The 27,997-nt window shown below is 39.8% G+C and overlaps 1 protein-coding gene across 2 annotated transcripts in view; it reads left to right on the top strand.

Moving 5' to 3' along the window:
* Positions 1–27,997, top strand: part of ICA1 (islet cell autoantigen 1) — a 129,022-nt gene that overhangs the window by 9,703 nt on the left and 91,322 nt on the right. For both annotated transcript variants that reach the window (XM_047097079.1, XM_047097078.1), the window contains exons 4-5: positions 3,596–3,719; positions 7,894–8,092. In XM_047097079.1, coding sequence (XP_046953035.1) covers positions 3,596–3,719; positions 7,894–8,092 — 323 coding nt within the window. The remainder of the gene's footprint in view (positions 1–3,595; positions 3,720–7,893; positions 8,093–27,997) is intronic.

Genomic DNA, 27,997 nt, shown 5'->3' with positions numbered 1-27,997 from the left:
TCATGAAAGACAAGAAAGGCTGAGGAACTGTCACAGATTGAAGGAGATGGAATCTCGATAACTCAGTTCAAGGTCAGATCCTGGATTAGATCCTAGAAGAAAAAGGACATTCATGGGAAAACTAGTAAAATTCAAATAAAGTTGTGGTTTAGTTGATAGTACTCTACCAATGTTAATTTCCTAGTTTTGAAAATTGTACCATGATTATGTAAGATACTAATGTTAGGAGAAGCTGAAAAGGGTATACAGGAACTCTGTTCTATTTACAGTCTAAGCCTAAAATTCTTGCAAAATAAAAAGCTTTAAAAATGTACATTGAATCAAGATCCAGACTTCCATACCATAGTCTATGAATTCCTACATGATCTGGCCCAGCTCACCTCTCCAGCCACTTTTGCCCTTAGCCACCATGCTACCTGAGGCCTTTTACTCTCACTATTTCCTATGTCTGGAATGTTCCTGCCCTAATTATCTTAAGAGTGGCTCCTTCTTGGGTGGGGGGATGGGCTAAATGGGTAATGGGTACTAAGGAGGGCACTTGTTGGGATGAGCACTGGGTATAATATGTAGGTGATGAATCATTAAATTCTACTCCTGAAACCATAATTACACTATATGTTAACTAACTTGGATTTAAAAAAAAAAAAAAAAGAGTGGCCACCTTCTTGCCATTCAGAGCCCAGCTTAGTGGTCACCTGCTCAGAGAGGCTTTTCCTGATCACCTAGCCCAAAGCAGCTTCTCTTACTCCCCTCTTCTTTTTTTTTTTAAATTTTTTTTTTCAACGTTTATTTATTTTTGGGACAGAGAGAGACAGAGCATGAATGGGGGAGGGGCAGAGAGAGAGGGAGACACAGAATCGGAAACAGGCTCCAGGCTCCGAGCCATCAGCCCAGAGCCTGACGCGGGGCTCGAACTCACGGACCGCGAGATCGTGACCTGGCTGAAGTCGGACGCTTAACCGACTGCGCCACCCAGGCGCCCCAATTACTCCCCTCTTCTTACTGCTCTATCTGGTATTTTTCTTTTTGGGTTTTGTATTTGTGAGTACGTATTTTTTTTTTTTTTTATTTTCTGTCTCCTGCCACATGAACAAAAGCTCCATAAGAGCAGGGACCTTGTGTGTCTTGTCTGTCTCTCTATTCCCAGTGGCAAGAACAGTGCCTAGTATGTATTAGATCATCCATAAATCTGTGCTGAGTGAATTAATGCTGCCAATCTAATTGGTTTTAGTTCCCTTTTTAGGAAACATCTGAAAATCTAATCAGCAATTAAATATTAATAGGGTTTTTTTGTGTGTGTCTGAATTCTTAAGTCCTGGTTAAGTTAAACCTTGTAAGTGGAAACTGGCGAGTTATCTGATACCTGTGTTGCACCTGAATTTTAAAGCTCCGTAATTAATTTCAGTATTTGAATTTTAAAATCAAAATTAAGAAATGGGCATCCCTTCTTGGAAAATAATAGTCATCACTAAGTAATCCAAGCTGGAGTCTGATGAGGCTCAAACGTTTTCTGCCTCCCTCTGAACAACACTGCCAATTAATTAGAGTCCAGCTCTTGAAACCATTTCACACCCTAGATTTAGTCCTCAAGTGCATAAAATAACAAAAAGTAATTTTTCAAATGCTTCAACCTGCTGAGGTTTATTCAGGAAAGAGTACATTTCACCAACTGTGTAATTGTGTAGGTGCCATGAATGGTTTCTTCCTAGCCTTAAGCTAAATATGTTCATTTATATGTGACTTGAGACTTCAAGGTAAAAAAAAAAAAAGATGACAGTAGCCTCGTGCTATTATGAACAAAAATGTGAAGTTGCTCTCCGTAGGGACATATTCGTTGTGGAATCGAGTCCCGTATCAGTAAGTAGAGAGAAGGAATAGAAGGTAATATAAAACAACAAAACTTCTTATAATTATAGGGTTTTTTTTAAGCTACATAGAATCATGGCTAAGCATTTAAAATGAAACAAAGTGGGATAGGAAGTGGTGAGGAAAAATAAAGTGAAATAAAGTATATGAGGATAATAAGGCAAAAATTATAGTTAATTTAATTTTACGAGCACTTAATAGTACCCTGTATAAGACGTTATGCTCACCCTGGGGAGTGCATAGTTGGATGAGGTCCCTGTCCTGAGAAGGTTAGAGTGTCAAGATATAGAAGACACACGCCCGACCCCCAACAACCTAATACCAGAAGCCAAGAGGGCGCTGCTGTCACAGAGAAACAGGGATCAACTACTTCATAGGGAAGTAGTCTTTGAGCAGACTTTGACTCAATGTGATTCTTGAGGGGCAGAGAGGAAGGAGGATAGTCATTTATTTCTCAGGAAGAATGGATTCCAGAAACGTCTTCCTCTGGAAAGTTTCATGTGAACTACAGTCACAGATTAATAAGGAAGCAGTAACAAGTGTAACCTTCACCTTTGGATTTGTGTTTCCTGGCTAATGCTCTCATTGGAGTGGTTGTGTCAGGAATGGGGTGCATTCTGAAGGAATTCTGGATTGTTTATGAAAATGGAAAAGAATCCTAGTAGCATTCAAAAAACATTTTTAGAGACACATGATGTATAAATGCATAAATAAGTAAATGTGAAATCAGAGTAGTGGTCAAAGTCAGTCCCTAGAAGGGCTATATTTTGAAAAGAAAACATTTAGGAAGCTCAGTGTCATTCTTTGCTCAGCTGTTGGTAAATGTGGATTTGGGACCAGTGGCTGTGTAACAGCCCACTATTCCATTGTTTGGATACACACTAGTTTATAAATCAGTCCCCAGGATAGAGAAAGAAAGTGTTTTGCTGCTATAAATATTGATGTTTTGATTACTTTTCTGTCTGCAGCTTTGTGCCCATTTCACTAAATCCTTGGAAAGTGCTAACAGTAGAAGTGCAATGTCAAAAGATACATAGAATTCTGTGACATGTTATGTTTACTGTCAAATGAATCTGCAGAAAGCTGTACCAATAACTGTCTCACCAGCAGTGTCATCTGAGGTTGTCTTTAAAAATAAGGCCAGGATTAGACATGACCGATTCATGGTTCCAGCTCTGCATTTAAAAACCCCACTGAGACTTCAACCCGATTACCTGCCCACCCTTGATCCCCACTCCCACTTCCAACCAAAAACTCATGTCATGAATAAGGTATGGAATTGCTTTGCAATCAAGTAGAATGTACCTCAGAAAGCAGAGATCAAAAAGCCAGTGAGAGAGAATAAGCAGAGGAAACCGGCCCTATATTATAGGCAGCCACAAAAGATTCCCACAGTCATACTTGACAAACCCAACTTTCTTTATTTCAGCTCGAAGCGGCACATTATCGGCTCGCTTTTCAGTGCAGAGGTCATTTTCTGGTTCTGATTACAGGGCACCAAACCCACTGACAGATGTACTCAAGTGAATTTGATCTCTCCTTTTGCAAATGGAGGGACAGCATGAAAGTTAAATGGTGGTGGGGGGAGGGCTTACCTTGTAGCTTGCCACGTGGATTTAATTTCATCCCGTCTTTCCCTCTAAAAGAGAGAGGAACTTGTGGTGGGTCTCTCCTCTCTGTAATAAAAATGCTCATTGTTCATGGCTCCTTTTGGTCTTTTCTTCATCAGTTTTGTCTCAAGAAGAAAACGAACTGGGAAAATTTCTCCGATCCCAAGGCTTCCAAGACAAAACCAGAGCAGGAAAGATGATGCAAGCAACGGGAAAGGCCCTCTGCTTTTCTTCCCAGCAAAGGTGTGTGGCCTTCACTGGGGCTCCACTGGGGGGTCAGCAGAGAATCTGGCGTCTACCCAGCCATGGAGGGGACTCTGCTGTTCTTTAGAAGTCTCTCCCCTGAGACTGAGGAGCTACTCTGTTCTCAGTTATTAGTCTGTATTTAACTCTCTGATTAAGATAACATGTATGATTTTTTTTACTCCCTATTAATTTTTAAGTTTTTCGTTTTTTTCATATTTCTTCTGGTCTGTAGGGAGCGTTTCATTTGGCAATCACTCTGAGTGCTGCCTAGGCTTATGTTTGACCTTCAGCATTGCCCATAGCAGTCAGGCTGATCCCCTTCCAGCCTCTGATTAAAGCAGGAGCCTAATGAGACCAGGTGGAAGTGTTCCCTGTCTGCTCTCTGTAGGCCAATTAACTTTGGAGAGGTGGTGGTCATGATTCCCGGACCCATTCTGCTCAGACCCTGGACCAGCAACATCAGCAGTATCCCCTAGAAGCTTGTTAGAAATGCAGAATTTAGGCCCCATCTCACAACTGCTGAACCCAAATCTGCATTTTAACAAGATCTTCCCAGTTGATTTTGATGCACATTTAAGTTTGAGAAGCTCTGGTAGAGAGGGAATTGTGGCAGAGAAGTGACATTTTTTTAACACTCTCATGACTCATTTTATGGTTGGTGTAGAATAAGCAGGAGCCCCTGCATGCAGTTGCATTTAGTGCCTGAGGAAAGTGACACTCCTTCTCCATTCCTCTTCCTCCAGTCACTAATTAGCCTAAACATGTCACTAATATTAGGCAAGATTATACCTACATAAGACATGTAGGTAGTTTCCAAAAATTTTCAGGTTACAAACATTTTGCTTCCTCCAATTGTCCAAAAATTTCTTCTCTTAATTTCTTCTTCTTTCGGTCCCTGTGGGCCAAGAGCAGGCCATCAGCCTGTTACACAAGTTTCAATGAAAACCTGGAAAAGGTGGGATGGAAGGAAGAGACCAACTGTGTCACTTTCCCGTGGTCCTACACCTGGGCACGTTGGTTCTCCCTAATAACATCTGGACCCTGACTTTGTGGGCAGTGCCAACTTTCATAGTTGAATGAAGCTATGTCCAATAGTTCTGCACTTGTTTTCCAAGAAAAGTGTTTGCTTATAATTTTCAGTTGTACCTTTTAATCAATCTTATTTATAATCGTTTTTCCTTGTAAAAATACTACTGAAAAAATTTAAAAGAGTCAAGTCCAAAGGAGAAAATTAAAAAGCAATTAAAAATTTCCTAATACAGATGACCCACATGTAATGCTTTGATAGGTATTTTCTATGCATATATACTTTCCCCAGCCTTACCAAGATAATTGGTTCTCAATAAATCTTTCAAAGAGTAAATTCTCATGTGTTAATTTCACTTATCACTAATTTCAGTGGGAAAAATTCTTACACATACCTGTATGCCAAGTTGTACATCAGCTTATGGGAAACAAAGCCAAATCCCTGGACACAATCACTGTAAGACTTGCCATTACTGATCACATAATTACTTTATAACATGGCTATCCAGTTACACCGTTTCAGAGTTGTGTACCAAATTATCTCCCAGAACACACATGTGGTACCTTAAGTTTGTATAATCTAACCTTTGGATATAAACAAAAACAGTAAAAGAAATCAACAGAAACAATGCAAAGAGTTCTTAAAAGTATCACCACTATAAACTAGCAAACTGCACTATATCCATAATTTAATGCAGCTTGGACAACTTTAAAATTTGGAAGGTGACCTCCTGCAAGGTGGCCCTGGTTTCACAGCACTCAGCTGCTGACCGGGCACATGACATCCACACCAGTCCTCCTAAATATGAACAAAGTAGATGATGACATAAAACTCTGACAAAGTTGAATTTTCAGATCTCGAATGGATGTAATTTGAAATATGCTGGGATATATTTTTAATAGAAACAGCGTCACACCAGACAGTTTTTTTGGAGTACTGCTTGCTGATCACTTAGCAAATTGATTTTTTGATCAAATAGCCATAACACCTTTTGTTCTACATGTATACATTTTAAAAAACAACTATAGCATAGTGTTCCAGGGCATTCCACAATACGCTTAACGCGAGCCCTTCTGTTTATTACTTGGGTCACTTCCACATTTTCCTGCTAAGTGATAAATGTCTTTGGAGTAGACCTTTATTTAGGCAGTTTTTTAATTATTCCCCTTGTGTACGTTTTCATCAATGAAAATGTGTACCAGTCTTCCACTAAAGCTTGGTATTTCTGGTTATTGAGTTTTTCCTTGGTCTAGACTCAGTCCTTGGTACCACAAATGAACAGGTTTTCACCTTTCTAATCTTGTGCGAAGCAAGTTACAGAAAAAAATGGAAGTGATTTTGTATGCTTTTTTCTTTCCTTCAAAATCTTAACATCTATCATCATGTCATTACCTCTTCAAAGGTTTCTGTCTAACTTTACAACAGTCAAAGAAATTGAGAATATTTTATTCATAAGACTCTTTTTCAGCCAGTTTAGGGAAATTGGCAAGGTCCAAGGGAAGAGAAGAAGGAGTCCAGAAATGAACAGGATTCTTAGGCAGACAGCTGAGGACTCTTTCTCTCTTTAAATAGAAGTCTCCAGGGGCGCCTGGGTGGCGCAGTCGGTTAAGCGTCCGACTTCAGCCAGGTCACGATCTCGCGGTCCATGAGTTCGAGCCCCGCGTCGGGCTCTGGGCTGATGGCTCAGAGCCTGGAGCCTGTTTCCGATTCTGTGTCTCCCTCTCTCTCTGCCCCTCCCCCGTTCATGCTCTGTCTCTCTCTGTCCCAAAAATAAATAAACGTTGAAAAAAAAAAATTTAAAAAAAAAAAATAAATAAATAAATAGAAGTCTCCAGTTTTATAAACCTTCACACCAGCATTTGTTTTACTGACTTATTTGATAGTCATTGCTACAACTGTGCATTCAATTTGATGAAAGGTGGGTATTAAATTTAATCCAATGGTGATAAAGGACAAGCTTACTTTATGGCACCATAATATGTCTTTGAAAACCACCTGCAACACTTTGGTAGGATGATATGAGCAAACTACTTTTAGAGAAGTGCTGACTATTTAAAAACAATGCTTTACAGAAAAGAGGAAAACTGGAGAAAATAATAAAGGGTTTTTTTCTTAAACAGTTTATTGGCCCATCTGTAATCTTCCTGTGCTCTACACATGTGAGGCACTGCAGAAGCTGGTGGAGATGCCAAGCGCTGACTTCAGCTCACTAACACCACTGTTCCCTTCTGCTAAATAAGTTTGCATTTCAGTTGAGATGTAATTCTTCATCTTATTTTTATGTTTTGAACCTGTGCCCTGCAAGTTCATGCAGACAACTGTATCTTAAGAGTGTAATTCATGTAATGTTACTCATCTTGGGTAGGAAGATGGGAGAAGCAGTATTTCCCTCCCCTGTAAAATATTGCATCCAAAGTTTGATATGCCTCAAACATTTTTTTTTACTTAATAAATGATGATATGTTACAACTAATAATTATTTTCTATCCACTTCATTGTATGGTATACATTCATTTATGGTAGAATCCTTAAGTTTTGTTTCTTTATAAGGCTCAATCCTATAACCTATCTGAATGTACCTAACACAGTAGATCCACAGTGCTTCTCTCCCTTCCTAGACCATTTAAAAATTCTTCTGTTCATGCTTTATTCTCTGTGACTGTGGGAGCAGAACTCCTAGCATTTGGAGAGTAATCCAACAATGACCTAGCCAGGGAGACCCTAGTCAAATACAAGTCCACCCCTTCTCAAAGAGCCAGGCTTCAGAGGAGCAGAAGCAGGGAATGCCAAGAATAGAAATGGGAAATGGTTATGCCTTGACCCTTCTCCATGAACACAGGATTGGTTCCAACTCCAGACAGGTATTCTCTGCCCAGGCATGAAACCACCCCCAACAGTACTGTTGGAAACCCTTCCCAATGGTACATTCAAGTAACAGTTATCTAAGGAATGAGTACGTGGGTAATCATTTCTGGTGAACTCATCAGTTCATACGTTTCAATTATAATCCATCAAATATTTCTGCAGCATTGTCTATATTCTAGGCACTGTTCTAGGCTCATGAGTTTAAGATTGGTAAACTGTCAAGGATGCAAACTGATGGCCTGCTTAGTTTCAAGATTATGGCTTTATCCTCTTGTCTAGGTTGGCCTTGCGAAATCCATTGTGTCGATTTCACCAAGAAGTGGAGACTTTTCGGCACCGGGCCATCTCAGACACTTGGCTGACGGTGAATCGCATGGAGCAGTGCCGGACTGAATACAGAGGGGCATTATTATGGATGAAGGATGTGTCACAGGAGCTTGATCCAGACCTCTACAAGCAAATGGAGAAGTTCAGGAAGGTAGGATATTTTATGAAGGTTACCAAGAGGGGTACCTGCTGAAAGGTAATGAGGTGTGATTTGAATCACTCTAGTGAAGAAGACATAACTCAAAAGCACCAAGGATGCAATTAATCATCACCAGTGTCTTTTTATGTGACAGAATACCAATTAATGTGATATATAATTCTCTAAGGGTAAGATAGAAGAGACAGCTGGAAATTTCTGGGATTTAGTAACTAGTTCTAATTGAAGTCGGATTTTCATATAATGTACACTTTTTGTAAGGTTGTCACTTCAAAATGCTTTCTCATGCATAACTAAAAATCAAGATTAGATCAAATGAAAGTGGGAAGTGAGGACAGGCTATTGGAGAAATCTTTTTTAATTGCTAATGAGTATTAAAATTAATAGAATAATAATGTTCCTTTGTTTTGTGAAGTGGTTGAGAAGCAGTGGGGTTTGGTTGTGGGATTAACTAATGTGGCATCTGCAATAGACCACTTCAGAAATTTGTCTGAGGAAAATAGATTGCTGAGGAGGTGGGTATGCTCTTAAATTTCCCTGAAATAACTGGTGAGTAGCAGAAGAACAATATTCCCTTGTTTTTTTAATTCTCTTGCGTCAATTTAGCGGTTTGGAGATTTGGCCATACGAAGACAGATCCTACCACTAGGTGGCAGTCATATACTGAGTATTTATGAATATGCAATGACTTTTTGTTGTGTACAGTCTTGGTAGTTCTTTGTTTGGTTGATTTGGATGTATTTCAGGATGTGAAAGAAAAAAAAAATCAAGCAAATGTTAGGTTTGACATAATATTGTGTCAATTATCTTACTCATTTCAAATGATCCATTTGTAATTAGTGATGTTGCTTAAAATCCCAAGGTTTCTTTTTAGGTACATCATGTGGAGTTGTAAATGGGAAACCCTGCTAGAGCGTAGGAGGTTGTGTATGTGTGTGTGTGTGTGTGTGTGTGTGTGTCTGTGTGATGGGGGAAAGGAGGGACCTTCTGTTGCTTAAGAATAGGGTCACCAATTCTTGGCTTAGTATTAGATTGATACAAATTCTTTTAAAAGCCAAATTTTATTTTCGTTTGCAATTTGGAATCCCTCTTTGTGAAGGGAATCGGAGTTTATTTTCTGATTATAGATAACCTTAATGTAGTAGCAGCATCTAAATTCTTGGCAAGACACATTTCTGAATTCATGGAAAATCTGAACTGAAAAGGCATGAACTAGTAAAACTCACTCATTCTATAAATGAGAAAATCAAGGCCCAGCCTACATGAGAAATTTCCTGACTTTCTAATCAGGCCAGTAATTTGGTTTGTCTTTGACACTTTATTCGGGGGTTGGAGGAGGATGGAGTAGAGAAGTTCAAACAACAGACAAACAAACAAGACCGTACTTGGAGGCAATAGTGCCAGTCATTTTATATTTACTATTTCCTTTAAGCCTCACAATAATCAAGATACAAATTTAATTTTATAGATGAAGAAAGTGATACCTAGGTTAAGTAACAAGTCCAAGGTCAGACAAGGAAGTGAAAGTCAGAATCTTAGAAAATAGGCATAATTTTTTTCCTTAAGAGGAAAAAAAAAGTTGAAGAACGTATCTAAAATTGACAGTCATTTTCATAGTAATACCTGTCTGTGATTTATTTATCCAACAAACATTTATTGAATGCCTTTTTTGTGCCGTGTAATAAAAATAAACATACACTTACTCTGGAAGGCAGAATTTCACGTGGAATTGTGTTTATTTGGTTTTGTTTTGGAGGGTGGTTACTAGCTGTGTTAGGATGAAATAAAAACCAAGCTCTTCGTCATTTGGGTTGAATGTTGAAATACTACCCACTCTTTAGTGTCATCAATCTGTTGATTTTGGAAAATATGGTTTAAAAAATTTTTTTGCCATGCAGAAGTAGCTGAAGCAATGCCTTACTCTACAATCCCATGTGCCCTGGATTTAATTTAATAGCTGAACATGGTGTACTTTGAATTTAGGGAAAGAATTTTTTTTTTAAAGAAGTCTGTATTCAAGTGGATATTTGATTAGGCAGGACTGCCCATGAGGACAGGGACCAGATTTGTCTTTTCACTGGCCAGCACCTGGCCCCCAAGTTAGCACTCGTATCAGATGGTCAGATTCCAGCCATTGAGCTTGAAGTTCCAGACTCTGTTTCTCAGATCGATAGGGATTTCCACCACCCACACCTGGAATTGACATATGGTTTTGTAGGTAAGAAGTAACATTATTATTTTGTGGCTTGCCGCTTTCTTTGGAATGGATTTAAATTGTGGAATGTGCTGTTTGCTTGGAGTTTATAACATGAAATTTAACTGTGAGCAAGCTTTAGTGTTTTGTCCCAGCGGGATTCCATTTTAAACAGTCTCCATTTATCTCTCAGAAACATGCTACTGAAACACTTTTCTATATCCTCTGGGAGAGGGGTCTGGCTGTGGGTGGCTTCTTAGGTGCCACTGTGGGAAGAATTTCAGTCTCTGCAGAGCCAGCTGTCACCTTCATATTTCAACTGATGAATCCTGAACGAAAAGTGGTATTTTTCAATAAATTCAGTTGTTTGGGTTCACACTTTCTGAGGAGACAGAATTCTAATTCATCCTCACAGATGTGATCCCCTGAGTTGCAATCTTTAGTATGCATTCATTCATTTATTCTTTCATCCAGCAAATGATATGGAAGCCCCACTGCATGGTAGGCCAGATGCAGAAAGGTATAATAGTGAATAAGTAGACGTGATCACTGCCCTCCTGTCACATGTCGTCACTTGGGGATCAAGCAAGTAAACTTGATGCAGTATGATGAACCATTGTCTGTGGTAGCACATGGTATCATGGGAACACATAGGAGAGGCTTCCCAAAGAAGCATAACCACCTCTGTGTTCTCACTAGCTCACCCAGAAAATATAGAGAAGGGGTTGGAAGGACCCAAGCCTTGAGGCTGGGAGAGCTGCTTGGGAGGCTCTTGTACAAATCTAGGCAAGACATGGGGTGCCACAGAACCAAGATGCACGTAGACCAGGGAAATACATGTTCTGCCCTCTCCTACACTCCACAGTAGCAGCACTTTAATTACAGAGTCTTCTGTCTTCTTAGAAATGTGCAGAATAAGTATAAATAAATAAATAGCAAGATCAAGTGTACTTTCCCTTCCAACCAAAGCTTTTCTCATAGTATTTTCAAAGTGCTAAGAAACTTTTAAATAACACACCATGAGCATGACCAAAACGATGAATGAAAAACTTAAAATTAAACAAAGCAAATAATCTGATTTCATTCTGGCAACCTTTGAAGCACATAGGCCCGATGACAGATCTCTCAGCAGCAACACTAATAAGCATTTATTAAGTGCCTATATTTGGGGATGGAAATACAAAGAGGTGGAAAAGCTTGATCCCAGCCCTCAAGAAGGACCCTGCTAGTCATCTGTTCCTTGTCAAAATTACTGTGATAAACAAGACACCTGGAGAGTGTGGCCATATGTAGTTATTCTCCTAAAGACCAAATAATAGGAAATGGTGGATGAATTTAAATGTGCAGGGCTGGATGACTGTGAGCAGTAGGAAGCCCCTCCTGACAGTGTGATTCACCCCAGGAGGGAAATGGACGGGAGACTACACCACAAAGTATTTTATGAGCAGTTACAACGTGTGATATATGTGCCCTTTGAAGGCAGAGTAAAAGGGTATGATTTAAAAATAGAAGTCAGCTTCTTGTAGCAGATTACATCAGCTTAAGTTGTGAGCTCACAGAAGAGCTTTTGCAGCCTGATGCCCTTGAGAGAGTCCTCCTGTGGTCAATTAAATGTCTTGTTTTTCTTGAAAGTCAGAAATGGGATGGAGGGTAATTATTCTAAATGGAATAAAAGCCGTGTTAGGTGTAAGAAAATAGTTCTGAATCCTCTAAAGAGATAATATGGAAATGTATACGTGGGCATTTGTTATGAGTCAGAATCCTTATAGACAAGGACAAGGGAACCAGCGTTTTAATGAGGGCCATTTATTAAATGGCTTAATGAAATCCTACAGCATTTGTCTAGGGTTTCATCACCATAATTCAAAAGGGTATCTAAAACATATTGTAGGAAATATGAATGATACACACTGGCATTCTTGGGCTTGTGTCTTTTTAAAATCGTGTTAGATTTTGGAGAGCTGTTAATTTACTAAAGTCCCATTATCAAAGGATATGTTACTGTGAGAAGGTTTCTTAACAAATGGCTTAATAGGTGGGACCTCGCTGGGGTCATCAGCCCATGGTATTCCTGTGTCCTGACTGAAGGTTTGGATCTATAGAGCTTGGTCAAGGACTAGTAAACAGCAGTATTGACATTAGAGAGTTTTTTTTTTTCCTGTGGACAAAGACTTGGGTTAATTAATTTGACAGTATCATTAATTACTGCTGAAATCATTGGTCTTTGTCAGAGGTCAGGCTCTTTTAGCAATTGAGGGCAGGTCCCACGGGAGCTGGAGACGCCAAGAGATGCAGGAGTATCACCACTCAGCCATCTCCTCATTCTGAGATAAAAAGCCTTTCCTTTTTGCCTGGGCCCTCCAGCTTTCTGGCTTACAAGAGTATTCTGCTTCATTTCAGTGCTAAGGGCAGGGCTGAGACCCCCCAATGAGTTGTGTTGAGTGAGCATGGAGAATTTCAGGTTTGGGTCCACACAATAGACCAACACCACTGTGCCTGCTTAAGCAGTGCCTTGACTCCAGGACTTGCTTTAATTCATACATAAAAGGGAAGGGTGTTTGGCCCATTATCAATTCTGTCTCTTCCAGTGCTACAATCCTATGCACTGGCTTGATTGAGCTCTTTGATGAGGTGAAAGTTCCTTTTGTAAAGCTAACACACTTTTAACCTATCTGTTTCATAACTCTCCATTTTCTTTTGTTGGTTTTTGGTGTGTGTTTGTTGTTTGTTTTGGTTGTTTAACTAGGGCCCCTGTTTTTTGTGGCCCCCAAGAAGACCAAATCGAGTTGCTAAACCTTACCCTTGGGTGGTGGTTTCTTTATACTACCTGAATGCCATAGGAAAAACATGCCATTTCCATATGGTACCACTGGGAAGGGAACAAATAATTACACCCTTGCTTTCATTTTTAAATTTCATGAGGTGAGGCCTTTGGGGCTCTATGTGTCTTTATTAATTTCCCCCCTGAACTTGGCAAATGACAAAAATTAGTTTCAGGGTTAAGCCAAGACCATTTGGAATAGCAGGCATGAAACATAACTTACAAACCTGGTGTCTGGCCGGCTGTGGCTCCTGATTGGAAATAGAGACAAAGGAGCATGACCTCAGAGTTCGGATGGCTCTACCCTCTGTCTCCAGCCCTGCCTACACCAGCTGGGACAGCTTGGATAGGTCCTGGTAAGTCTATGGCAATTTTCTCAATCACTAAAGGAGAAATAGGTACTAGATGACCGCCAAGCTCTCTTCCAGCTGTAATATTTTTCATATTCATTCTCTAAGTTGTTAAGGTCTGAAATTGTTAAGTTCATCTGTAGAGAAGTGTAGACACTGGTACAGAGCTAACATGTCCTTTGTCAGTGAAGTGTTTTCCTCTTAACTCTGGGTAAGTATTGGTCTTGTTGAGTCGGCTTGGTCTTGTCACTGTTGCTTTAATCTTAGACTCTGGAAAAGAATATTTCACTCACTAGATAAATCTTGGGCAGAGGAGACTTAAATTTTTACAAAATGAGTATAATTATATTTTTATTTAGAGAATACTTTTGCAAGGGTCAGAAACCTATGGCCCATGGGCCAGCCACCTGTTTTGGTAAATGAAGATTTTATTGTAACATGACCATGCCCATTCATTTATATATTATCTATTGGCTGCTTGCATGATACCATAGGGGTATGAGTAGTTACAACAGAGACTGTGGTCTGCACAGCTAAAAATATTTAGCTTCTGCCCCTTTTACAGAAAAGAGTTTGCTGGCCCTTGATTTATAGACACCTCTAATGCATGCTGAAGTTAAGAAGCTTTAAAAATTTAAAAATGTCTAATTGTGATAAAACACATAACATAAAATTTGCCATCTTAACCATTTTTAAGGGTCCAGTTCAGTGGTGTTAAGTATATTCACTTTGCTGTACAGCAGATCTCCAAAACTTTTTCATCTTGCAAAACTGAAACTCTGTACCTATTAAACAACCACTCCTCATTTGCCCCTCCTATCATTCCAGCCCCTGGTAACTATCATTCTACTTTCAGTTTTTATGAATTTGACTACTTTAGATACCTCATATAAGTAGAATCATGCAGTATTTGCCTTTTTGCAACTAGCTTATTTCCCTTAGCATATTGTCTTCAAGGTTCATCCATGTTGTAGCATGTGGCAGGATCTTTTCTCTTTTCAAGGAATAATAATAGTTCTAAGGAGTAGTATTTCACTGTATGCTTATAACACCACATTGTACTTATTCATTTGTCGACAGACACATTTAAGTTGCTTCCATCACTTGGCTAGCATAGATAGTGCTACTTATGGATATTGGTGTGCAAATAGCTCTTCAAGACCCTCCTTTGAACCCCAAATGCATAATAAACAAACATAATATACATCTTATAAATATTTTTACTCCTGAGTGAAATTTAATCCTTCCATTGAATAAAAATAAGACTTAGGTTATACAAGCAAAGAGTTGTTTGATTTTATCATCCCAGAAAATACTGTCTGCACAATACTAATTCATAATTTATATTCTGTAATTTCTGTAAGAATAGTAAATATTGATATGTTTAAAAATAAACCTATAGAATAGCATAAAAGCAAATGTTTTGGTTTGAAATAGATTTTTTCACAGAGGAGTGGAGAGGACTACTTCTCTCTTGAGAGAGGTATCAAATCTTTGCATATGGCATTTCTCCAGTTGTTTGAAGGAAAAGCCTGCTTAACTCTCAAGTTTCAGAGTAGACTGGACAAAAGTGTGTTATCGAAGTGTGAACTGATCCCGTCCAAGATAGTTTTCCTTTTGCCAAATTGTCTGGCTTTTCTTCCTAAGACTTATATGTATTGGATGGCATATGCAAACCTGGTTTCTAGAATTTCATGGGTGATAATATACAAAACATAAGATTTTACTGAGTAGAACCATCAGGTTCCAGATCAAAATGCTGCCGTATAATGAGCCCATTTTATAACAAGGGCTTCTCAGTGTGTTAGCAGCTAGAATGTCTTGGATGGATTCATTATTTCTGTATTTCATCATGTTGTGCTTTTGGCTGCAGGGTCAGAGGAGTGGCTAGTGCCCATGACACTCTCCCTCCCCTCCCCCTAGCCCAACTGCAGACTGTTCCATCTGCCTCTGTCTACTTTTGGTAGCTCCTGAAGAAGGTGTCATTTTACATTATGGTTAAATGGAAATTCACTGTATTCAAGAAGTATGATATACTAGTTACTGTCTCTCTAGTCTCCGAGTCTGCCATATCTGTCTATCCCTCTAGATTAGCCTCTTCCTTTTGATTAACAGCTCAAATTCATCTTTCCCAGCTAGTCCTCTTATTCTCTCTTGGCAAATTGGTTGCAATTCTTGCCATCTTAAGGAATTTAGTGTAAAAAAAAGACAGTGGTAGCTGGTGGGTTAGCTAAGCACTTTGGTTTAAAAAAATTTTTTTTTTCAACGTTTATTTATTTTTGGGACAGAGAGAGACAGAGCATGAACGGGGGAGGGGCAGAGAGAGAGGGAGACACAGAATCAGAAACAGGCTCCAGGCTCCGAGCCATCAGCCCAGAGCCTGACGCGGGGCTCGAACTCACGGACCGCGAGATCGTGACCTGGCTGAAGTCGGACGCTTAACCGACTGCGCCACCCAGGCGCCCCAGCACTTTGGTTTTAAATGTTTATGCTTTAGAGATTTGTCCCACTATGCTATTATTCTTATTTTACAAAATGGTGGCTTACTTAGGTACACAAAATAGAATGTGATTTTATTTAATTTCCAACAGAGGCAATATACTACTTCCTGAATGCCAGTAACTGCACAATACTGTACGTTGCTTTTATTTGAGTTAAAAAGAATTTTCTTCAGAAATATTCCTCTTCACAACCAGACTTTTCAGTGACGGAGAAAAAAATCATGATTTGATGGTTTCTAAATTGTCACTTCTACATCAGACTGGATTTTTAAATTGGCTATGGAGAGTTAGTCTTTCAGAAAGAAAGCTCTACATCACAATTACTTTGGGAGAAATCTGTGTTCTGTGTTAGTTTGCCATCAAGGGATATTGAAAGGTTTTGAGTAGCACTCTTTAAATTGATTGGGTTAATTTTTGAGAAACCCCCAACAAAGCATTTCTAACAAGATTTATTCAAGTAGTAATCGCCACATGATGGAGTCAAAGGCTGTTAGTGGTTTCATGGGTTCTCCCGTCCCTCAGGAAAACTCAGAATCTTCTTGCATCCAAGTCCTAAGTTGATCTATACTTTATTGTTTGAACTATCAAAAGAATGAGTTAATAGAAAACTGGTATTTCGATTCACAGTTCTGAGATTTAAAAAAAAAAAAGCAAATAGTAAGAAGATAGTTGATGATTCCTTGATCTCCAGAAAACTGACATAATACTAATCTCAGAGGGAAATTAGCCATGGATGCCCACATGTCACCCCATTTATGACTGGTTCGTGGTGGCTCTGTTCGCTGAAGCATACACAGTTCTCCACCAGCTACTTCTCTCACGGTGGCTTCATGTTGCCTCCTTTAGGAAATTTTTGGTGAAAGTAAAACTTTGAATAGAAAGCAGCTTTAAAGTGTGTATGCTGAACTCTTCTAGCATAAAACTTTCAGGACAATTCTAGGTGTAATAGAACTATTTGAAAAACTTCTGTTGCATATTCAGCAATTATCCTACACTTAATCATTGCATAAGATGAATGAAATTCATATACAGGAGCCCTAAAATCTTACACTGGCCAATTTCACGTGGACTCAGGGAGCCCTAAGAAGAAGCAGGCCCTTGAAAGGCCATTGGTATAACTTTGACATGCAATTCCCACATGCATTAATCAGGCTTCTGTTGTTCCCATCAAATGAAATATGATTTTAGGGCTTGGTAACACTTCACAGTTGATTGGCTCTTTCTATCCAACTACGCATCTATCTGTCCATCCATCTATTTAAATTCACTCCCCAGCTGTGATCTTGAGACAACTATTGTCATTTAGATGTTGATTCCTTACTGTGGTTCTTCTAGTGACTGCTGACATTGGAATAGGGGATACTTCTCAAGATAGATTAATTATATAAACAAATTGAAGAATATTGTTTTGTTTTGTTTTTTGTTTTTGTTTTTTTTTCTGCTTTGTTCCTTTAAATAGTTCCTCCCCTCCTCTGGGCTTGAGAGGTGGGACTCTGCATTCTTATAAGCAAACATAGTTCATGAGTATTAGTTCATGTTCTGAGAGAGGTCCAGGCAAAGACACTTGGAAAATAACCCACATATAGGGAAGAAGAGCCATATGAAAAGCCCATAGATTAATGTATAGGAAATAAATAAATTTCTCAAATAGGGAAACTGAAAAGAAGCTAGCAGAGTAAAATTTATTACATTTAGGATCTTGTTCCCCTTTAATTTTTTCATCTTAAATTAGGGGGGAAAGGATACACGAGAACCTGGCAATAGTGATTGCTTCTGTGGCAGAGGACTAGATTGCGGGATGAGAGGAGAGGGTTGAGAATGAGGTTGGAGTTGCAGAACAGATAAGAGTGAGAACAGATAAGATTTGGTACAAGGAAAGAGATAAAATGAGAGGAAACTCCAAGTTGACAAAAACAGATGAGAAGCCAGGTTCCAAAGGTGATGTCACATGGGCAGCCAGATGAAGAAGTTGGAAGATGAAGTCATTTTCAAGAGCCATCAGCAGGGGGAGAGCCATGTGAGGTGGTGAAGTCACTGAAGAAAAGAAGGATCAAAGGCAGATGCCTGAGGGAAACCCACCAAAATCAAGAAAGAAGAGAATGCTTCTTTTGAAAGCCTTCACTGTTCTAAGAGAACTGGAACAAGCAGAGTTTCGCATATCCTGAAGGGTTTAGGGGAAAGGTGAGAAAGCAAGCAGATAACTTTTCCCATCTCCTCTCAATTGCGTCCTGGAAGGAAGGAGTTGTCCGAATTGCACCAGTGAGAATGCAGGGAAAAATGCTTTCCCAAAACAGAATCAAAGGGGGAGAGGGCAACTATTTTAGAGGGAACAGCCTCCATGTTTTGGACCCCACATTAGGTCCTTGCAGTTGCATTGCAGCATTGTATAGGCTGGTATTGGATCTCTTAACGTGGAGGTTTTCTGCTGGCTTGAATGACATGTTCTGTGTTCATTGTCCACATCTAATTCTTGTGCATGCTGATTAATATGCTCATACATCTTGCTGGCACTAAGTATCTCTCTCAACTCTTCTCTCTAAATCTAGCAATTTCATCAGTTCCTTTTAATTGGTAGTCTTACACATTTTACCGATGAAACCAAGCATACTTACATGCCTGTGAGCCCTGATTTTTGTCATTAAAATTTCTAGAGAAGTAATATCAGTTGTTGTGAATCAATCTCTATTCCCTTTGGCTTCCCAGTGTTTATTTATTACCAGTTTATTTTTAATACTCTTCCAAGGGCCTCTTAATGTTCCTAATGCTCTAAAAAGAAATTGAAATACATGCAGGTTCTAAACCACGCATCTTTTTGCACACACATGGTAGATTGGGCTCCCGCAAACAAAGTATACATGTCAAAATCAGATATGACTGGGAAGGCATAGGGACTTAGTAGCCACCAGGGCTTTCAGACTGCATGGGGGACTCAGGTTTCACCCAGATTTTGTCATAGTCACCATAAATCAATGTTTTAAAAAGTTGAAAGCATCTTTAATTTTAAAGATTTCCATATCTTCCACATCCAGACTGTGTAGGCGATGCTTCCTCACCCTCCTTCCCCAAGCCCTGCCAGGAAAAGCCAATGATTTGTAAATTGAAGCTATGTCAGCTAAAGCTTTTATTGGTACTTATTATCTGGGCCTCCGTCTGCTTTTAATTTTAATTCTCTGCTGAAAGAACTAGTTTGGCCTTTCTCTTTTTTCTTTTTCTTTCTTTTAATTTTTGCACATCTTTCCACTTTAAAAAGCAACAGCTAAAAGTAGTGATGTGAGCCAGACAATGGTTTCCAAAGTTAGCGTCCCTCTTTCCTATCCGTAGTGTATTTTGGGTTTGGGGCAAACCTCTTGTTTTCCATATTGACCTACTTGCCTCTCTTCTCTGCCTGGCATGTCCCCATTTCCTCCACCATTCTATAATTTCAGCTAATACATCATGTAAGTAAAGTAAACATTAAGAAGTTGATGCTAGGAAAGAGGGTTTTGAGAATAAAATAAAAGACTTAATCAACTTTTTCACCTATTCGGTTGAGAAAGTAAGAACAACGTATTTTGAGAGAATGTTAAACATGAGTTGTGCAAAAGTCAAAATACTGCTCATTTTAAAGATATCTTTTTTCTAGTACAAAAGCACAGCCGATATTTAAGTCTACACTGAACAATATGATCACTTTATTTATATGAGATAATTAACATATTTGAATTTTTTCCCAGCCTCGAGTTTTTCTTAGCATTCTGCCATATAGATAGATGTAGCAGCCACTTAAATATGTACACAATGCGGAATATTTCTGATTAAATATTTGTAAAATGCTCTTCAGTTTAAAAAGCTGTTTCATATTCATTACTTCATTAAAGCTAGACAGCAGCAGTTCAGCGAGGGCATGAATTCATTGTCCTGTTTCTAAGCTAAGACGGAAAAGGCAGAGTCTGACTTACCTTTGGCTACTTATATGAATTGGAATTTGGACCCAGGTCCTCTGAATCCAAAAAATTAATGCTCCTTCTACCATTTCTGCCCCAAGTTCTTGCTAATCCAATAAGTGGATCCCTGTGTGTAGTGAGAGAAAATGTTTTTGTGGGGGAGGAGACCAGTTTGCATTAAAGTAGCAGCCACATCTTCCAGCACATTCTGCATCCTCTGTTCTCATTTTTTCTGACCCCAAAGACTTATTATACTAGTACTCTTAAAGAGTATTTGGAGTTTTTCTTCTCACCGAGGCAACCTGTCAATTTGCCTTCTAATCTAGTCACATTTCTATATTCAGCATTTAGTACTTCTGTTGTACCTTGCTCTCTAAGTGCACTTTTGAAGTGAAATGACCGGTGTTCAGCATGGGTTCCTTGGGGCCAGGTGCCTGAATCCGTAGCAATATACTTTATGCTCGGAGCCCAGTGTCTGAACAAATGCTGTAAGGCTCATGGATGGAGAGTAGACATCACAAAGGCCAGCATTCTCTCCAAGGCTCCTGTGCATATCAGCCTGTAGGTTTAAAACCAGTACAGTATGGAAAGATTTTGACTCCTAAGAAGAAAGTATCCAAGGCCCTACAGCAAATAGGCACAGGTAGATAGCAGGCCATGCGATGTTTCCAGTGAAGGACACACATACAACCAACCCTGAGTCAGGGCCTCTGTGGCCCATGTTGAGCATAAGAATCTTCTGAGAATCAAGTTGGACACAGAGAACCCTGAGTCCCACCTAAGGATTCTGATTCAGGAGGCCTAGGGTGGGGCCCAGGGCTCTGATTTTCAGTGAGCTCCCAAGGTGATTCTCTTGCTGGGGAATCCTTGACCACATCTTGACATTTATTTTCCCAGAGCAACACTGTGGGATAGCTGATGCTCATAATGATGACTGATCCATCAAAAAGGTGATTTTGCTCTTTCAACAAGATAGACATTCAAAAGGACAAGTGTTTCATAGATGAAGATTTCTTATTTTTAAAGTATTTTTAAAAAATAGAGAAAACTTGAATTATATGGAAAAGTCAGTTAAATGAAACCACTTGATTCCCCCAGGGGTTCTACTATATTAAGCATTATTGTGCTTTTTGGTAATCACTATATATGTTTTCTTAAACCCTAGAGCCTGGAGATTTGTATACCACAGACACTCAAATATGCTTACTTTGCTCATCTACAATTAGTATTAATCTTGCTAATTAAATATTTTCTCCTATTTCCATTAAATTCCCCTCAGTATTCTCCAGGCTGACTCAGAAAACTGAAAAAGCTAGAATGGAGCCTCAGGTTAGTTAATATCTAGAATTGATTCCTCAAGATCATGCTGCTTTGTGGGCACATGGCAAACAATTCTGAGAATTCATTTATACATGTTCAACACAGGGAACTTTCCAGGAGCAATCTGGCACTGTTAGTGCCCTGATATGCATGTTAAAAAAATGCAGCATCACAAGTAAATCTCCCCCCTCTACATCCTTCCTGGTTCATGTGGTTTATCTAATGCCTGGAACTGGTCCATCCTCTTGGGACAAGATCATCCTAAGACAGAGAAGGCTTCATCACCAGGTTCTGTAACACTGCCATCGTTTTACTCTGTGGTTTGTTAGGGCTAACATTATTCATAAGAAATAATGTCCTGGCTGTGAGGTACTTTCTGTAGCGAGTACCAAGATGTTGAGAACGAGTCAGCGATGGTATGAAAACAGTAATTCTCGTTTGTTGTAGAATGACATTTATGGCCATGCATGAGGGGCTGTGAAATTATAAAGGAAGACTGTCAGGAATATAGTACCTTGGCATTTCTTGACAAATGTTCAGCCATTCTTTAATAGGACAAATGAAACTTTGAAGTTGAATGTAATAGTAGAAATAACAAAATTTGTAAATACATTATTAAAGATTTATCATGTGCCAGCATTTTGCATAAATAGGCTCATTATCATGATTCCCTCTTGACAGACAAGGATTTTGAAGCTTAAAGAGGTTAAATAACTTTCTCATTGCCACACAGAATGTGGCTGGGCTGGGGAGCAAGGGATTATAAATTTTCTCAGGTCACATCTACATGCACACCTCCTTATTTTCTAGACTGGAAGTGTTTTCTTTCTGCCCATGCATGGTGGGGACTTCTAGACTTGTTCAGTTAAAGGAAGTTAAATATTCTCTCTCGTTTCAGTTTAAATGCTGAGTTTATTAAAAATTTGTCTTCCTGCTAGCACTAGTTTAAGTAGTCTCTTTTTGGATGATCTTTCAGAATTCCATCCTACTTCTTCTCCCTGGAGGACATTGGGCTATGTCCTGGAGGTGGGCAGAGAAGATGGTGTCCTTGAAGCCACCCTTAATCCCCAGGCTCCTTTCTTATCTTTGCTGCAGGATAGCCAGTCTATACTTGCATGTTCTGTCCCTGAAGCCTGTGGCTGGGATAAGCCATCTCTTTCTCTTCTTTGGCAGTCTTCTAGGAGCTTCAGCCACCTTCCCTTGATGAATCACCCTAATGGTAACTCAGATTACCTTAGACTCCAATTTGGCCTCCAACCTAGGGCCACTCCCTGGTAAGCTCACCAACCTGCACCCTCAGTCACCTTCCTTTTCCTTCTAAAGGTCATGTGAGATCTTCTAGATTTCTTCCTCTCCACACCCCAAGAGCCCAGGGATATCCAGGGGAGCGAAATTCCACCCTGCCTCATTAGCTGCACTGCTTTACTTGGATGCAGCCTGTCCTATTTGGAGCAAAGACAGGCTTGAGAGGCAGTCTCCTTGCAAACTCCTAAGCAGGCAGTGAGGTAGACCACATTCTGCCTTTAGTGTTTACTACCATGCTGGAAGAGAGGCAGACACATAAATGACAACACCAGTATAGTGAGCTATACCATGGTCCCAAAATAGGGAGGAAATGATTTCTCAGCTATTCGCTGTTCTGTTTCTTCCAGAAAATTTCCTTTCTCCTTCCTTCCACTTCACTAACAGGTGCCTTTTCTTTCTCAAGCTGACTAGCAGAGTGTCCCTCAAAATCTTCATCAGATCCTGTAACCTCTTTTCACTGTCCTCACAATTCTTTAAGTGAGCTAATCCGGTATCACAGATGCCACTCCATGTTCTAGGTATTGATTGCTGGATCTCTCCCTTTAGGCCTGATTTCTCACTTACGATAACAGGACACCCTAGGAAATCTAAGACTGTGGGTCTCCTCACAGACCACAATCCACTTGACATGACATTGCCTTCTCTCCATGTCCTGTCTCCTCCTCACATAAGCCTCTTATTTTTATAACTTACTTGGCTTTGTTGATGGCCCTACCAGTCTCCTAGATTCAAGACTCAAAACCTGACACATTCCTTACCTTCACTCTTGTTATCCAGTCAGCCATCATATACAGCCCACTGAGACGTCCTTCAGAATGCTCCTTGCCTTGGTCTCCTCCTCTTGCTTCTTGTTGAAACCACCCTAGTCTTGGATTTTCATCACCTGGGGCTTTAATGAAAGACCTCCTAGCAGATGTCACTTCTGCTCTTTTGCTTGCCCCTTTCACATTCCTCTCCCTCCCCCCAAACCCCTCACCCAGACTCTTATACTAAATAACACCTTCTCTAGTGGTCTTGATGGTCTTGTCATGCTGAATCTCTGCTCAAGGATCTCTTCTGCTTCTCTGTTAACCTCCCCCTTCTCCATGTTCTCTGTGACCTTGCCCATGTTGTCCATCCAGTGCTGGCCCACACTCCCTTGCAGTTAAACTGGAAGTTCTGTAAACAGACCAGGTTGCAGCACTACTTGGCAGTAGAGATCCTGAAGGAATAACTATTAATGTGGGAAGAATCCTAAGGGAACTGAAAAACATCTTCCTTTTTCTGTAGATTTTAAAGCAGTAAGAGGTAGACTAATTTGGATGTTTTAGATGCAGGAGCCAATAGGTGATCTTGTTGGGTCCTCTTCAGATAGAAGTGTACATCCGTCCACATGACAGTTACGTCTCGTAAAGAAGTCTGAAAAGCCTTTTGCATCTAAACCAAAGAGGTTAAGTACTCTATCAACCTTACCTATGTTGTTTCTATCTTAGTAATGAAATGTGCATGCTTCCTCCAGATAGAAGCCCAATACAAGGACCTTAAATGAGATCTGCTTTGTGACTCCCTTCGGTACTCTTTATTTATTTATTTTCTCCCACTGCTTCAGTAAAAAATATTGTTCCTTTTTCATTTGTTCTCTCAAGCATTTTTATATGCCTGTTTGTGCATTAATTGAGAATCCCTTGTCACTGGGAGAATAATTCTTTTTTTTCAAAAGCACTTTACAACCTTGCTGTTCCTCATTATCTTCCTTTGAAACGAGTCAGCAAGGTCTGCCTTATCCTTTAACGTCTAATGTTGTGCCTTCTGTAAAGGCAGAGTTTTTCCTTGAAACACTGGTCAGGATTCTGGTTCCCCTGAGTCTCCTAGAAAGAGGCCCCCAGAGAAGCAGACTGACCCTTCTGTGATGAACAGTAGCTAAAAAATTGATGGGAATGTTGATCAAGAAAAAAAATCAGATTTTTAAAAAGACATGTGAGTTCCTAGATGTTTGCCTTCTCTGTGGCAATATTTGTGGATTTTTACCATTTTGCTTTGATTGAGGAGCAAAAAGTTACATTTGCAAAAAGAGCACTCACTTCAAAGATAATCTACTGTCAACAGAAACTCTAGGCTTACTTTTCATTCTTTGATCTTCCTTCCATTGCTTCAGTGAGCAATTATTGAATGTGCCTGTTGTATTGGATGCTATGGAAAATAGAACAGAGATATAAAATCATCCCCTCCTCAGTTTTACAGTTTAGGTGGGGAGATAAGACATACACTTTTAAGAGAAAATCTGCTGGGTTGCTTGGCATTCAGATGAGTACTATGGTCCCTGTATGGCATTCCTTAGATTCCTGTCCCTTCAGAACTGCGTAAGGGTACATGAAGTCCCATCTAAATTGGGTGAACTTACCACTTTATTCTAAACTGAATATATTTCTATCCAAATTAAAATTCATAAGCCATAGGAGGGAACAATCTCTAATAATAACTACTCACACTCAGAGTGTTCCGTTTTTTTCACCTTTCATTTTATAAGTCATATCTCATGTGCCATGAGAGAGACGTCATAAGGAGGAAGGTAGAGGCTCCCAGAGTTTGATTTACACGTGGTTGTGTTGGAGAGCCTGCTAGAACTGGCACAGAGACTCTTGCCTGGTGGACTCCAGATCTAGTGCTCCTTTCAGCCAGAGCATGACTTGGTAGAGAGCTGGTCATGAGACTGACTTCACCAGCCAAGCTTTCTGCCTGGGAAATAGTAGGAAATAAGCTTGAAGTTACTCATAGATACTAAGGATCTGTTTATTTTTTATTAAAAAAAATTTTTTATGTTTATTTAGTTTTGAGAGAGAGAAAGAGAGAGAAAGAGAGAGAGAGAGAGCACACAAGCAGTGGAGTGGCAGAGAGAGAGAGAAGGACACACAGAATCTGAAGCAGGCTCCAGGCTTTGAGCTGTCAGCACAGAGCCCAACACGGGGCTCGAACTCACAAACTGTGAGATCATGACCTGAGCTGAAGTCAGATGCTTAACCGACTGAGCCACCCAGGTGCCCCAGGCTGTTTATTTTGGGGGTCAAGAACAAGGAAAAACAGCATTATGGTGACTACCTCCTAGAGGCACTACCAGGTTTTGGAGAAGTGTGTGTATGAGAGAGAGAGAGCGAGAGTGAGAGCATGCAAGCACAGGAGTATGAGAACACACAGGCATGTTCATAACCAGCAATGTATTTGCTTCCAGCATTTTTCCTGCCTGTCTTTACATGATTAAACCACAGTTGGAAGCGGTGAGCTACATCAGTAGTGGATACTTGAATTCAGCAGCTCTCCCCACCAGTCAGCACCTCTGTATCCCACGGCATTTGGCCAGTTTTCTGCATTTTCTTCATTGTTCGAAAACAATCCTGGGGTTTCTCTGTGCTTGCTTCTGGTGCTTTGGAAGTTTCCATCCTCAACTTGATGTAACTCATTCTCCAAGCATGTGTGAGTTTCCTCCCATTGAGCACACGTGGTGCTAGGCAACCTTGAGGGCACACAGCTTAAAAGGAGACAGCAATTTAAAGAAAAGAAATCATAGATTAATGTAAGTGATAGATATAAATGTGTAAATACGAACATGTAGCATTCAGGGCATTTCCTGGGTATCTGACTATCCCATTACTACGTGCTATTTTATATAAACTGGACAAGCTGGCTACCTTATTCTTAACAGGCTCCCATTAATATGGTTACTTGACTCATTGCAATAATGGAAGAAGAAGAGCAGTACTTCAATTTACAGGTGCCATTAGGTGTTAGCATTCACTCATTTAACAAAAGTTTTGAACCACTACAATGTGCACAGCACCAGGGATACAGTGCTGAGCAAAAAAGCCACAATCTCTGCCCTCACGTAAGCAATAGGGAGATAGACACACAATAAATATTTCATACTGAGGAAGACATAACTAAAAATTGTGACATTATCTGTGAGAGAAAATTATAGTTTGCTATGGGAGTATAACTGGGACCTCATTAAGATAGGAAAGGGAGAGCAGGCTTCTCTGTGTAGGGTTCCTGATTTTAGTTTGGAGCTTGAGGGATGCAGTGGTGACAGCCAGAAGTTTCAAGGGTGAGCTCTGTGTGAAAATAACAGCATGCAGGAAAGTCCTGAGGTGAAAAAGGGCTGGGAGGAAAGAGATCTTGTTGTGGGAGGTTGTGGGAGGATAGTCAGTGAAGGGCAGGAGGCAGGACATGGTGGACTTTGTAGAATAGGTAATAGTCTCAGAATTTAAGTTTAAGTACACTGAAAAGCTATTTAAAAATGGGGGGGGAGTGAAAAATAACAGATTTGTGTTTTTAAATGGTTACTCTGCTGTATTTTTGAAAGTGTACTAAGAAATGGGTGAGGAAGGGAGTGGAGGGCAAACACGGATTGAAGGAAAATATTAATGTAGCATTAAGGTGACTAATGACGGTGGTTTGGACAAGGGCAGCAATAATCAATGTGAGGGAAAGTTGGGGCATTTAAGAGCTGCTTTGGGGTTAGCATGGACAGAAGTTGGTGAAGGCTTACCTATGGAGAGAGAAGAAGAGTCAAAGATGGGCCATACATATCTAGCATAGTGGAAAGAGGTAGCCCTTACTGAACCAAGGAAGACAGGATGAAAGGCAAGTTCGGGCATAAGAACAGTAATTTATTCTTTGAGTACATTATGTAGGAGTTGAGTGTGAGAAACTCTCAAGAGAGGTTGTGTATTTCATTTTGGAGCTCCACAAGAGGACTAGATGAGATACATTTAGGAATTGTTGGTATCTGAGACTGATAATGCATGAGAAATGATGAGATCCCCTAGGAGAGGGTTTAGAATATGAAGAGAAAAAGGACTAGAATTTCAGCATTTAAGGGTTAAGTATGGAAGACACCAATGAAATAAAAAAAAGCAAGATTATTTGGTATCATGGCAACCAAAAAGAAAAAAAAAGAAGAAAGTGTTTCAAAGGAAGAATCTGTCAACTCTAAATTTCCCCACTGTTACATTAAGTATCAATATGAATAAAAGGTTTCCAGATATAGCATCAGCCAAATCCATTTTATAGGATTATTGAGTAAATGTTCATGTATGGATATGAGGAAAAGGGAGATATGGACATGGAGACATCTCTTTTTGAGAAGATTGGATGAGAAGTAGAGTGTGGAAGAAGCTTGAGCCTGATTTTTCCTGATAGGAGACACTAAAGCTTGTCTGACTACAGATGAGTAATGGGAGGGAGATGGAATACCGAGTTAAAGATAATGAAGAGAAAGGGCTGTTGTAGTGCTGGTGGGTCCTCACCTAGAAGACTAGAAGGATTAGAATACAGAGCCCACACAATGAGAGTGGTCGTTGGTAGAAAGAGGAGAGAGAAAGAGAGGGGGAGAGAGGGGAAAGAAATGGTGGAAAGACAGTGGATCTGATTGTAGGAAAATTAGGAAGTTCCCATATCATGGCTCCAGTTTTCTCCTTGAAGTATCAGAAATATACATCCCCTGAGAATAAAG

This window comes from Lynx rufus, unplaced genomic scaffold, assembly GCF_022079265.1.
Source record: "Lynx rufus isolate CCGP_SWC_20201006 ecotype Redwood Valley unplaced genomic scaffold, mLynRuf1.p SCAF_4, whole genome shotgun sequence".
In the NCBI taxonomy this organism is placed as follows: Eukaryota; Metazoa; Chordata; class Mammalia; order Carnivora; family Felidae; genus Lynx; species Lynx rufus.
Note: the sequence above shows the minus strand (reverse complement) of the source record. Positions and strands in the feature narration are given on the sequence as shown.